Source organism: Schistocerca gregaria, chromosome 1 (genome assembly GCF_023897955.1).
Source record: "Schistocerca gregaria isolate iqSchGreg1 chromosome 1, iqSchGreg1.2, whole genome shotgun sequence".
Taxonomy (NCBI): Eukaryota; Metazoa; Arthropoda; class Insecta; order Orthoptera; family Acrididae; genus Schistocerca; species Schistocerca gregaria.
The window spans coordinates 1,177,703,847-1,177,718,808 of record NC_064920.1 but is presented as its reverse complement, the minus strand read 5'-3'; the positions used below and the strand labels follow the sequence as shown (position 1 = coordinate 1,177,718,808).

The 14,962-nt window shown below is 43.1% G+C and overlaps 1 protein-coding gene across 1 annotated transcript in view; it reads right to left on the bottom strand.

Moving 5' to 3' along the window:
* Positions 1-14,962, bottom strand: part of LOC126297439 (Down syndrome cell adhesion molecule-like protein Dscam2) — a 384,987-nt gene that overhangs the window by 116,935 nt on the left and 253,090 nt on the right. Inside the window, exon 23 of the mRNA XM_049988328.1 lies at positions 6,034-6,173. Coding sequence (XP_049844285.1) covers positions 6,034-6,173 — 140 coding nt within the window. The remainder of the gene's footprint in view (positions 1-6,033; positions 6,174-14,962) is intronic.

Here is a 14,962-nt window from a genome sequence, read left to right as displayed (position 1 = left end):
GCAAGAGTGTGTCCAGATAACTGGGATGTCATAAAGTATTTGGCATTTGCTTCGGCATGTTTCTTATACCTGTGAGGAAAATGTTGATTCTGACATAACTTTAATGTATGTGAAGAAAGAATGGACTGGTCTAGGAATAATGTCTTCGACTACTAATCTTAAAAGGCCTGTGTATTGTGTTTGATCCATACCACTGTATAGATTTTTAGTAAAAAATCTTCACCTATAGAGTCGTGAGACTAAAGATATAAGGAATCATACTTACTCTGCTGAAAACCATGTTGGTGAAACGTCTGAAAAAATTAGAAACAAACATCAACTGAAGATCACAAGTCAAAAGCCAGCTGCTGAATCTTGATGTAGCAGGGGTCGATGACATGAAATGAAAAGTAGATGAAGGTCAGATAAATTTAGTGTATTATCAACTGCATCAATAAATAATGTAATGGAAGCAGGACTCTCTGTGAACAGGAAAGCTCACAAAGACTGAGATACTGTTGACAGCAGAGTAATAGGATGATTTTCATCAGAACTTAAACAAAACCAACAGCACAAATATAGTTCCAGTGTATATGTCAATCTCGCTAGCAGGAGATGGAAAAACAGAGGAAGTAAATGAGAGGACTGAATGGGTAACACAGTATATAAAGGGAGGTGGAAATCTCATAGTCATGCGGGAGGGGGATTTGAACACTGTAGCAGGTCCAATATCCTGCGACTCCAACACCATGGAGGTGAATTTGGAGAGGGACAGTGATATTATTTGTGTGGCGCACAGCACTACCTTCAGTTCTTTGAATATGGGGCTATAGAACACAGGTTAGAGGAGGATGCTCTTCAGAAAAGGAAAGAGAATCTGCCTGACAGGTTGACTGGCTGTTTGTTTCTCAATACTGGAGCCTTCATTATGCGGATTCTAGACTACAGCTTTTACCACACAATTCTGGACCTCAACTTTGATTTGGAACTCTGTTTCAATGCATGTTGTGGAACATTGACATTAACAACAAATATTTGGTTCAGCTTTCAAAAAGAGTGTGACATTTCTCTTCACAGCTGACGCCCAGTCATTCATGAAACCTTGCTCATATCAGTGACATCAGCAACTAAAATATGGGCACCAGATATGATCTATGTCTTGGAAAGAGTGTTTGAAACCATATCTGAAAATAGCTCACAGTTGACAACAGGCGAGTTCCATTTCTTTTGCCAAAGTAACAGCATAATACTTCTAACATTACTAATTTTTATCTTGCACCAGAGTCAGGATGTTAAGGCTCAAATGAACAAGATGATAACAATGGCAACCTCTGAGGAAGCCCTGATAAGCTTCCTCACCTCATACAGATCAATTTCGGTATGCAACCATAACGCAGCCATGATGATGTATTGGCACAGGCATCGTATTGTTTTTGGTCTTCTGCACATAACCCAGCATGCCCAGTCATGCCCTTACTATTCTTGATCTCTTACATACAATCAATACTGGAGTGGACTGAAGATGTCTTCACTTGTCACTGAGGACATCAAATGTGTCAAGTGGTTGCCCAGAGCACCTTGTGTATCATCCCAGTCACCACTATTCACAACAGCTAAGGGATGTTATGTCCTCATCAGGATCCATATAAACAACCAAGTTTCCCACCACTGCCAACTAAGCCTCCCATCTGGTAAAGGTCCACACTGCTGCCTCCCAGGCTTCCACTCACTACTTGCCAGAGCTCCTCACCTCAACATTCTGCGAGGCATGGTTATCATCTCTGCCCACACTGCAGGCTTACTAAGCCAAGACATAGCCTTTAAGCAGTGGAGAGTCTATGGGGAATGAACCATTTTCCCCAGTTGTGTTAGTTAGTTAGTTACAATTCCATAGATCATTTGAATGATACTTTTATCAAAATGATGTGGAACTAGTCAGTTTATTGGAAATGTATACAAGATTACTGTTAACATTAATGAACACATGACTATTTCATTCCTACTCATGCAACTACATTTAAAAACAAGGGCTTTTTTATAGTGGCAACCAGTTTTCAAGTGAAGTCCCATTGCCTGGAGAGGAACAAGTCCTGGAGGCTACGGTTTGGACTCATGTTTCTTGCAGTTGTAACAGCCACTCTCTACTGCATTTTTGACCACTGACTTAGTGCAAGTCTTTATTTGCAAACTCTAGGTACTTCACAGCAGTGATCTGCCCAGTTATCAGTAAAACAAAAGTAAGGAAACGAATAGAAAGCAGACTAATGGGGTAACACAGGTTCTGCAATAGGAACAAGAAAGAAGAAAGACTTCTTGAGTTCTACAGTAAATTTCAGCTCGTAATAGTAAATACTCTGTTGAAAAATCACAGTAGGAGGAGCCATCAAAAAGGAATGTACCAGATAGAGTACATCATGATAAGACAGAGTTTCCAAAAACAGGTATTAGATTCTACAGGCTACCTAGCCCAAAATATAATTTAGTGATTTAGTAACCATGAAAAACAGACTCAGGTTCAAGAAAACTGTCAGGAATGATCAGCATACATGGAGGACAGATATTGAAATACTGTGGAATTATGGTGTGTGTGTTCAAAGTTCTTAGAGGGCAGTCTTAGGAGATGGCCAAACAAACTGAGGTATACGAAAGGTAACTGGAAAGGACCTGTGGATAACAGGTACAGGTAGCTGGTGGGTAGTGGGGTGCAAACAGAGCTCACAATTTGCAGCATTGTTCCCAGAGTCGATTGGGGTCCTTTGGTTTGGATCCGAGTGGAAGGCCTCAACCAAAGGCTTTGTTGACTCTTTTGATGGTCCTCACTGTTGATTTCTAGACCTGTATTATTGTTTGGGGATTTGTAGAACTCCCCTTCATAGGTCAGTAGCGCACTACACAAAGGAAGCAGCTATTCGGGTGGCAGAGTACTTGTGGAGTGCTCATGATGTTTTTTTTTTTTAGGTTAGGCAGTAGTTTAAGGTGTTCTGATGAACAACCACCAGCTGATACACAGCAAGGGAAATCAAACAGCATTCAGAATAAAGACACTTCAGCTGTCATAATTTTATCCGTAAATTGTCAAAGTATTTGTAATAAATTTCCCAAATTTACAGCCCTCCAGGAAAGTCCTCATGCTCAAATTATTTTTGGGGTGTGAAAGCTGGCTGTAACCCGAGGAGGGAAGCTCTGAGAGTCATGGAACGTATATCACAAAGACAGATTAGAGACGTATATCACAAAGACAGATTAGAGACCATAAGAAAGAGAGTGTTCATTGCAGTTGACAAAAATATGGTCTGTTTTGAAGTCAAAGTTGAGTGTGACAGTGAAGTCATCTGGTCACACATAAAAGAAGTATGTGAAACCAAGCTAATTGTTGTATGTTTTTACTGGCCATCCAATTCTGCTGTGACAGTTCTATAGTCATTAAAAGAAAGTCTATGGTCGATAGTGCATAAAGACCCAGATCACGCAATACTTGTTGGAAGTGACTTTAACCTAACAAGATGTCTATGGATTCATTGCTGGGGGTACAGACAGACAGTCATGCGGAATACTTGTGAACACTGTTTTGACTAGCTAGCTCAACATCCCACATGTAATGGAAATACCTTAGACCTTGTAGCTGTAAATAGTCCTGACCTTATTGACATTGTCATTATAGAAACGGGTATTAGCAACCATGATGTCATTATAGCAACTCTGATTACAAAAGTTAATAAATCAGTCACAAGGGCTAGGAGAGAGTTTCTGCTGTATAGAGCAGATAAGCAGTTACTGACATCTCACTTAAACAGTGAATTGGCATCACTTAGTTCCAGTAACATGGATGTAGAGGAATTATGGGCAATGTTTAAGCAGATTGTAAATTGTCGTGTTCTGGAGAGTTAAGTGCGTAGTAAGTGGATAAAGGGCGGGACATACCCACCATGGCTTAATAACAAAATTCGGAGGATGCTGAGGAAGCAAAGACTGTTGTACTCTTGGTTCAAAAGGGAATGCACAAATGATGACAAGTGAAGTTTGGAGGAGACTCGTGCATCTTTGAAAAGAACTATGCAAAAAGCATACAACAATTACCATCATCCTTAGCAAAAGATCTGGCAGAGAACCCAAGAAAATTCTGGTGTTATGTAAAATCGCTAAGCCAATCTAAGGCTTCCTGTCAGTCCCTTGTTTACCAGTCTCGTGTGGCAGTTGAAGATCAAAACGAAAGTCGAAGTTTTAAATTTCCCAGTCAAGAAATCATTCACACAGGAGAATCATACAAACATACCATCATTTGACCATCAGACAGATGATGACAAAGTAATAAACATCACTGGTGTAGAGAAACAACTGAAAGATTTGAAAGCAAATAAATCACCAGCTTGGATAGAATCCCAGTTCTATTTTACAAAGAGTAAGCAACAGCATTGGCCCCTTATCTAGCTTGCATATATTGTAAATCTCTCACACAGCAAAATGTCCAAAGCAACTGGAAAAAAATGCAGGTGACTCCAGTATATAAGAAAAGTAAAAGAACAGACCTGCAAAATTAGAGACCAATATCCCTAACTTCTGTTTGGTGCAGAATCCTTGAAGGTACTCTGAGTTTGAATGTAATAAACTTTCTTGAGACTGAGAGGCTTATGTCCATGAATCAGAATGGTTTTAGAAAGCATTGCTTGTGCAAAACTTGGTTATCCCATTCCTCACATGATGTACTGCAAATTGGATAAAGGACAATAGGCAGATTTCTGGAAAGCATTTAACATGGCGCCCTATTGCATGCTGTTAAAAAGTTACAAGCATATAGCAATAAGGTCACAGATATCTGATTGGCTCAGAGTCTTCTTAAATAATAGAACTTAGTATGTTTTCCTCAATGGTGAGTGTTCATCAGAGACGGGTGTCATTGATAGTGAGAGCCCCAGGGATGTGTGACAGGACTGCTGTTGTTTTATATATATATATGATTTGGTGGACAAGATGGGCAGAAATCTGCAGTTGTTTGTTGATGATGCCATGGTGTACAGTTAGGTGTTGAAGTTCAATGACTGTAGGAAGGTACAAGAATACTTAGACAAAGTTTCTAATTGGTGTGATGAATGGCAGCTAGCCCTAAATGTGGAAAAAAGCAAGTTATTGTAGATGAGTAGGAAGAACAAACCTGTAATGTTCAGGTACAGTATTACTAGTGTCCTGCTAAACATGGTCAAGTCATTTAAATATCTGGGCATGATGTTGCAAAGTGATATGAGATGGAACGAGCATGCGAAAACTGTGGTAGGGAAGCCAAACGGTCAACTTCGGTTTATTGGGAAGATTTTAGGAAAGAATGGTTCACCTGTAAAGGAGATCACATATAGGACACTGGTTCAACCCATTCTTGTTCCTGAGTACTGCTTGAGTGTTTGGGATATGTACCATCTCGGATTAAAGGAAGACATAGAAGCAATTTAGAGGCAGGCTGCAAGAATTCTTACTGTTAGCTTTGAACAAAACATAAGTGTTACAGAGATGCTTTGGGAACTGAAGAGGGAATCCCTGGAGGGAAGGTGATGTTATTTTTTGAGAAAACTATTGAGAAAAAGGATTGCTTTATGTGCCCTCCTCACGTGTCCAGTCTGTATGGGAGAGACTTTTCAGTGTGAGAGGGATGACAGCTATTTAAATGGAGGTGCCTGTTGATAATTAGTGTAGCTCATATGGACAGAGGTTATTGAATCATTCGAAAGATGGAGTGGATGGTGGAGGAAAGTGGGAATGTGTCCCTTTGCTGTGTGTGTGTGTGTGTGTGTGTGTGTGTGTGTGTGTGTGTGTGTGTGTGTGTGAGAGAGAGAGAGAGAGAGAGAGAGAGAGAGAGAGAGAGAGAGAGAGAGAGAGGGGGGGGGGGGGGGGGAATTATTATTTTCCACTGATGTTATGGAAATCAGGATGTCAGAGACTGTAATGGGGTCTCCAAAGACAAATAAATAAATACATTACAATGAATAAGTGATGCAATGAGAACACCAGTACCAAGAGGTGGTTTAATTAGAATCTTATTTTACATAGAATATCATTACAACAAACCTTTGTTACATGATGTCTTCCTTTAAAATAGACAGTGTAATATGTAATAATTCCATTTGCATTCTCAGGAGGTAACCATGAAACAAGTATAGAGTCAGAAGTCAGTGAAATTGCCTTAATGGCAGCTGGTGAGCCAGGAACTGAAAAGAAAGAGATAGCAAATCAATAAACTGCGCTTTTAAAGCATTTTAAAGCCAATCTGCTTTTCCACAAATGGGTGAATTAATGAGACACACTCTTTATTAAACTTGTTTTATTCCTGTAGGTATTTACAGTTACATAGATTTTGGTTAAATAAATCAATATACAATTATCTTACTGATGTGAAACATGTTGGTTTTCTGCAGGATATTCATGCCTTGTTTGCACTAAAGCTAATGACAATCCTTACCTGAGTGGCAACATTGTCATTTTTACATCTCAAGAAGAGAAAGTCAAAGATAAAAATTGTGTTGTACTGAAGTTTCTTAAAGTAGAAATCACATGAACTACATGAGTACATAATTGATGAAGTAACTGCAAACTAGTTACAATAATATGAAGTGAATTTATGATTTTCTTTCACAGCTTTAAGTTTCTGAGACCTAATCATACAACTATGTTCTGGAATTTCACAATTCTCCTGTCGTGGTCAGAGAACAGCCGTTACCAGGTCAGTCAGCTACATATATCAAAGCATGCTCCTCCACTTACTTTTACAAAAAAAAGATGGGCTGCCTTTATTGATTTATCCTACACAGTAGCTGCCAAGTCATCATCTGCTGGCCTATTCAGCTCTAAGCTAGAAAATTCTTCATTTCTTGTGATAATGAAAATTAACTGTTCAGAAGATAAAAGTAAACTTTATCATAAATTAATAGGAACGTAAGCAGTGGTTGGGAAGGGAGTGAGATAGGGTTGTAGTCTCTCCCTGATGTTATTCAATCTGTATATTGAGCAAGCAGTGAAGGAAACAAAAGAAAAATTTGGAGTAGGTATTAAAATCCATGGAGAAGAAATAAAAACTTTGAGGTTCGCCAGTGACATTGTAATTCTGTCAGAGACAGCAAAGGACTTGGAAGAGCAGTTGAATGGAATGGACAGTGTCTTGAAAGGAGGGTATAAGATGAACATCAACAAAAGCAAAACAAGAATAATGGAATGTAGTCGAATTAACTCGGGTGATGCTGAGGGAATTAGATTACTTAAAGTAGTAAAAGAATTTTGCTTTTTTGGGGAGCAAAATAACTGATGGTCGAAGTAGAGCGGAAATATAATGTAGACTGGCAATGGCAAGGAAAGCGTTTCTGAAGAAGAGATATTTGTTAATATTGAGTATAGATTTAAGTGTCAGGAAGTCGTTTCTGAAAGTATTTGTATGGAGTGTAGCTATGTATGGAAGTGAAACATGGATGATAAATAGTTTAGACAAAAAAAAAGAACAGCAGCTTTTGAAATGTGGTGCTACAGAAGAATGCTAAAGATAAGATGGGTAGATCACATAACTAATGAGGAGGTATTGAATAGAATTGGAGGGAAGAGAAACTTGTGGCACGACTTGACAAGAAGAAGGGACCGATTGGTAGGACATGTTCAGAAGCATCAAGGGATCACAAATTTGACATTGGAGGGCAGCGTGGAGTGTAAAAATCATAGAGGGAGACCAAGAGATGAATACACTAAGTGTTATGACAGTGCCACGACATTTAATAGTGCCGGCACGACAGTACGCGCAAACGGCGATAGAGGTGCTCAGCAACTCGGCTCAGCGCGGGAGCGCCACCTAGCAACAAACGGCGCTGGCCGCAGGTCATGGCATGGCAGTCGAATACGAGATACTGAGTTGATATCATGTAACCAGCTATTGTTCCTAAGTGAGAATGTTTGAATATCCACGCAATATTGGTGATTAAAGGTTATAACACTTTTTGGCGACGAGGATGGGATATTTTCACTGCGCTGTGGATTTGTGTGTTCGTGACGGGGCAGACATGGAACAGATTATGCAAGCGCTCATTGAACAACAAACACAGCTGATGGCTGCTATTCAGGCACAACAAACGCAGCTGACGGCTCAACAAACACAGCTGACGGCTGCGATTCAGGCGTTGTCGACGTCGCTTACTCATCGTCTGTCTTCCTCTACTCCGCCTCCATTCCCTCCTTACGACGAGGCCGCTGAAGACTGGGAGGATTATGAGAAGCATTTGCGGCAACACTTCTTGGCTTTTGTCGACGCTCCTATGTGTAAGTCGTTATTTCTATCTTGGATTTCCTCACGGATCTATCAGCTGCTATCTCAGTTAGCCCCTCTGCGGGAACCTGCCTCTCTGTCCTTCCAAGAAATATGTGACTTATTGTCTAACTATTACCTCAAAAACACCCACATCATTGCCGCCCACGTAGCATTCTGCCGGTGTCATAAACAGCCCCATCAATCTTACTGGGCTTGGGCGGCGGAACTACACGGTCTGAGCACAAAATGTTTGTCACGGACACTCATCATGAGTCTTATGCTGATTCAGAGGTTAGGGATGCTATTCTACGGCTTGCTCCTGATAAAGAAGTTTGGCAACGTGCCCTACAACTGCCAAACCCGTCGTTGTCGGAAGTTCTAAGCATCGCTCGATCCTTTGAAGTGTCTCACGCTGCTGGCGTGCAAATAGACGCATGGTGTGATGTAGGCGCTGTACAGTCCACTTTCGACACGGACAATTTGCCTGTTTCACAGGAGAATGAAGATGTGGTGGCGGTTCACTCATGTAAACAACGTCGCGTTGGGCTGCAACGCTCGCAGCGAAAACAGCAACCACAGAAGCAGGTTTGTTCCGCACTTCCTTCTTGTCCACGTTGTTTCGTACAGCATGACAGGGCCGCGTGTTCCAAATGTAGAAAAAGAGGCCACATTGCTTCTGTGTGTCAGTCCCCTAAAGTTCTCGTCGACGAGGACGAGGCATCGGAAATGGATGTTAACTGAGAGCTTTCTCAAGCAAATAAGTTATTTGTTACTGTTCGTGTTCTGGATAAAGACATCCGCATGCAAGTGGACACTGACTCTGCAGTGACTCTCATTAATTCTTGCACGTATTTGGAGTTGGGCTTCCCTCCTTTCTCTCCAGTTACGCGAAATCTGAGAACTTATAATAAACAGAAAATTCCTATCATTGGCCAGTTTGATGCTTCCACTGCCTACAAGTCTGTTGTTAGACCCCTCATGTTTTATGTGGTGGATCATGCGGGCACTGAAAACCTGTTCGGTTCTTTCCAGTTGTTTGGGTTCTGCATTGATGATGGTGTGCACCTCATATCTGCGGATATTCCGTATCAGCAGCTGGATGGATTGTGTTCTGAATTGTCGTCAGTGTTCTCTGCTGGACTGGGTTGTGTCAAGGATTTTGAAGCCCACATTACTCTTAAACCTACAGCTCGCCCTAAGTTTTCCCGAGCATGCCCTATTCTGGTGGCGTTGCGTGCACGTGTCAAGACTGAGATAGACAGGTTAACAGCTTCAGGGATTCTCCTTCCTGTTACCTCCAGCGAATGGTGGTTGCTAAACCAAATGGGAGTCTGCAATTGTATGGTGATTTTAAAGCCACTGTCAACGCTCAAAGCCTCATTGACACTTATCCTCTTCCTTGTCCTGAAGAGCTCTTTACTAAGCTCGCTGGGGGACAGTTCTTTTCCAGACTTGACTTATCGGAGGCGTACCATCAGTTGCCATTGGATGCTTCTTCCAAGGAATTTCTCGTCATCAACACTCCTTGTGGGTTGTATCAAAGGTTACCATTTGGTGTCGCTAGCGCGCCGGCCATTTTTCATCGGTTTTTGAACAGCTCACAGCTTCCATTCCCGGCTGCATGAACTATCTGGATGACACTGTTGTCACGGGGGCCTCCACTGAGGATCACCTTTGCAATTTGCTTTCACTGTTTCGGGTTTTGCATTCGGCTGGGTTGAGGTGCAATCTGGAGAAGTCACAGTTCTTCCAACCCTCCATTGTGTATCTTGGTTTCCAATTGTCCCTTGAGGGTATACGTCCTCTAAGTCAGCACGTTGCGGCCATTAACGCTCTACCCCGGCCGTCTACGGTCAAAGAACTTCAGGCGCTGCTAGGCAAGATTGCTTATTATCACAAATTCATTCCATCCGCGGCGGCGGTAGCTCATCCTCTGCAACAGCTGTTATGCAAAAACGTCCCTTTCTGTTGGTCCGAAGAGTGTGAGCAGGCTTTTGTCCACATGAAGGCTCATTTGCAGTCGGCGCCTTGTCTTGCCACATTTTGTCCGGGTCAGCACTTGGTTCTGGCGACTGACGTGTCACAGTATGGCCTAGGGGCTGTTCTCGCCGATCGGTATGAGGATGGGTCAGAATGACCCATCGCCTATGCTTCCAAGACCCTCAACGATGCACAACGGCGTTACTCTCAAATCGAAAAGGAGGCGCTCGCTATCATTTATGCTCTAAAAAAGTTCAGCGTTTTTTTGTATGGTTCTAAGTTTCACCTCATCACCGACTCTCTGTTCAGCCCAGCAGCATCGCTTCCGGATAAGGCAGCTCACCACCTGCAACGTTGGTTCTTATACTTGTCTCGTTTTCACTATGTGATTCACTATTGCCCCACGGCCCAGCACGCCAATGCTGACGCATTGTCGCGATTGTCGATGGGCCCCGACCCGGTTTTCAATCATGATGAACTACTCTGCTTCCACATTGATGAGGAAGAACGCCGTGTGGTCAAGGGTTTTCCACTTACAGGTTCGCAGGTCGCGTCGGCTACTGCGTGGGACCCGGTCCTGCGTCAGGTGATTGGTTTTGTTCAACGGGGTTGGCTGGACAGACCAAGGGCATGGCATCGGATCCCCTTCGCAACTACCATGCCTTGTGCCTTTGTCTGTCTGTTCGTGATGGTGTTGTTCTTCTGGCCATGGGTGGTGCATCTCCACGGGTCGTGGTGCCAGCCTCTCTTCGCAAAGATGTTCTCAAATTGTTGCATGAAGGCCATTGGGGTATTTCTCGGACTAAGTCCCTGGCCCGCAGGCACGTTTATTGGCCCGGTATTGATTCGGAGATGCTCAACAACTGGCTGCACCTCGTACAATGCCCTCTCCGTGGCCTGATCCGGCACAGCCATGGGAATGGGTGCACGCTGACTTAGCCGGCCCCTTCCTCGGTACTTATTGGCTACTGTTGATTGACGCCTTCTCGAAGTTTCTGTTTGTTGTTCGATATCCGTCGACCACCACTGTGGCGACGATGCTGGCTTTGTCCAAAATCTTTGCACTAGAAGGTCTTCCATCCACGATCGTCACAGACAATGGCCCTCAGTTCTCTTCACAGGCCTTCCGTGATTTTTGTACCGGACAAAGGATTCATCATGTTACAGCACCGCCCTTCCATTCGCAATCAAATGGGGAGGTCGAGCACCTTGTCCGCACTTTCAAAAGCCAGATGAAAAAATTCCTTAGTGATTTTTCCACAGATGATGCTCTGCTGTAATTTCTGAGTTCTTATCGCTTCACGCCTCTGGGTGATCGCAGCCCTGCTGAACTCTTGCATGGCCGCCAACCGCACACTCTACTGCACCTGCTTCACCCTGTCAGGCCTTGTGCTGTGTCCCCAAGTGCGGGAAAATACTCGGTGGGCGCCGATGTGTGGGCACGAGGGTATGGATCTCGCCCTCAATGGATTCCAAGGGTGGTCAAGGCTCTTTGGGGCCGCCGGCTTTGTGAAATACGTACGGACGATGGCACGGTTGTTCGCCATTATGGCCAGATGCGCCCATGAGTGGTGGCCACGCCGGTGCCACTTCCCCTTCCTTCACCTCCACCAGCCCGAGAAGCCAGTCTTGTTGCTGCTGCCGATCTACTGTACGTGTTGATGCAGCTGACGTCGCTACCACTTCAGAGTACGCTGGAACCGGCCCCAGTCGCGACGCTGCCTTCTCCGGGACCCATCTCGCTGGGGCACACCTCCAGGCCCATGACACCTATGGATGCTGCTCTGGAGTTTTCACCCATCATCTCATCCAGGAGTCACGTTCCACGCACGAGCTTCCTTCCTGGACATTTTCGACCATACTCTCGTGTCTCTCCGCGGGATCTTCTCTGGGCCTCACAAGAGGCCACGGATGTCTCCGCACTGTCCATGCCTCCAAGGAAGTGAGTTTTTTTTTCAAGGGAGGAAAAGTATTGTCACAGTGCCACGACATTTAATTGTACCAACACGACAGTACGCGCAAACGGCGATAGAGGCGCTCCGCAACTCGGCTGAGCGCGGGAGCGCCACCTAGCTACGAACGGTGCCGGCCGCAGGTCATGGCACGGCAGTCGAATATGAGATACTGAGTTGCTATCATGTAACCAGCTATTGTTCCTTAGTGAGAGTGTTTGAATATCCATGCAATATTGGAGATTAAAGGTTATAACACTAAGCAGATTCAGAAGGATGTAGGTTGCAGTAGGTACTGGGAGATGAAGAAGCTTGCACAGGATAGACTAGCATGGAGAGCTGCATCAAACCAGTCTCGGGACTGAAGACCACAACAACAACAATAGGAGCGGTATGACAGTTGTTGAATATGATTTTAATATTTTTTTGCAAATACTGTGTGCCTATTGAGTACACAGGAGACAGCTTGAATTCCTAAATTAATGCCAAAGGCTCTGGAACTCTTAAACATGACACATAATTTTTTTCATTTATCCCTTCAAAAAGAATAATATTCAGGGATAAAATAATAACTACAATAATAATAAAGAGCAAAACTAAACAATGGAAAATCTGGAATGGGATAGCAGCAGTATTATGAAACAGGTAATTGCTACTCACCATATAAACAAGACATTGACAGACACACAGATCGACACAACAAGAAGACTGTTATACATTTCAGCTTTTGGTCAAAAGACCTTCTTCTGAGTAGGAAACAAACAGACATTCACACAAGCACAACTCACTACACATATCCTCTGGTTCTGGCCAGACTCAGTCCAGTGACAGTGGCCAGAGTCAGTGGTCATGTGTGAGAAAATTGTGCTTGTGTGAATGTGTGTGTCTTTTCTACTTCAGGAAAAGTCCTTTTGGCCTTAAAGTTAAAATGTTTGGTAGGCTTTTGATTGCGTCTGTTTGTGACTGCCATAGGGTGACTAGCAATCTATCCTTTTCATAACAAACAATCTCTGGTGAAAATGTTTCTTTACCAGTACATAAATGTAGAAATGAGCCTTGGTTTCTTTGTTGGATTTGAAATCTTAGGAATGCCTTGAGACTGGATAAAAATTCAGAGTTGTTCCCTCCTTTTGTACTTTGTGTATAAGGCAAAGAAAAGTATAATATGTGCCTGACAGAAGTTAGCCATAAAGACTGAATACAGAGTGAATGAAATACTGTAACTGAGATTTTTGTCTGTGCTTAACAAGTGGGCTAGTCACATCTACTTTGTGCCTGTTCTCTCTAAGCCTATGTGGATTTTCCCAGTCACATGAAAGTGTTTAGTACCAATAATTTTTGCAGAAGTTTACGAATAAGAGCTTGAAATCAAAATCACACATTTTCAACTTTTAAGAGATTTCTAAGTATAAGAACATCAGTCACCTTTGAAATTATCAATTTTAGTACAAAGAAAGGCTACACTTTGTTCTAATTTGCTTATTTTTAATTTAGTAGTTTCTTTGTGGATATAATTGCGGTGTACTATTACTATGCATTTGCCTTTTTATTATCTGTTGGCTCTTAGAAGTTAAGGAGGAGGAGCATGTTATTAGAGATGGTGCACAAGCTCTGTTTAGGGAAGGATGGAGCAGGGAATTGGCTGTGCAATGGAATACTTAAACCCAGATGGCATGATGCATTTTCGAACTGTTATCCTCCCAAATGCAATTCCAGTGTGCCAACCATTGCACTACCTTGTTTGGTCTCTCATAAGTCAAAACAGTTAATGCAAATGTTCATTGTCAATAGCTGCAGCTGCAGTTATGATTGTACAATGTATCAATGCATATCATAATGCAAATCTGTCACTTCAGAAGACAATTTCAGCTTTTTTTGAATGTAAAAAATTAAAGTGCTTTTCAGTATTGTATATATAAGTTAACTTGAACATGAGTTCTATTTCTGTGGGTACATTATTTGTCTGAGGTACATCTCAATCCCCTTGCTCCACTCCATTCCACATCCACATTCATACTCTGCAAACTTCTATGAAGTGCATGCCTGAGGGCACTTCCCATTGTACCAGTTATTAGGGCTGCTTCCCATTGCACTTATGTATGAAGTGCAGTGTTGTGCCAACACCCCTCCGAACAGACTTCACAAGCATTGGCCAGGCAGTCTAGCTAGCTATCTGTACAGTTACGCTGCCAGGGCCACAATTTTGCTTGAGGTGATTTGCATGAATTGTCTGCCGAGTCTGCGGCATTTGTGAGCTGCATTACTTAAGGCCATGACCTGACAATGCACCATCTCTGTCCCTACCAATCCAAAGGCATAGTCCAGTCATAACAGAGATGGGTAACTCTACCACAATTATTCAACACTCAGACTTAGCAGTACATTGTCTTTGACTGCTATTGACACTGAGACATACTCCGTGCCGGGCAATGGCCCAATGTGTGTGACTCAGCCTGAACTATATCTAGCCATTAATCTTAGATAGCTGGGGTCTATGAGTCACCAATAGATCTGATGATGCTGGTGCTTGAACTAGGGACGACCAGCTGGGGCGACAAACTAGGGACGACCAGCTGGGGCAACATCCAGGGTGATTCCAACTGGCCTTTGGGTGTAGGGTTTGGGTTCATGGACAACATACCACACACCTGACCATTTGCAGTAGTGGCTGAATGTTCTGCGCCTGCAGCTTGCCAGGTACTTGACATCAGTCTTCCCTCAGCAACACTTTTTGCTGCTATCCTCTGTTGAGACACCACACAGTCAACTGGGCATCCTCACC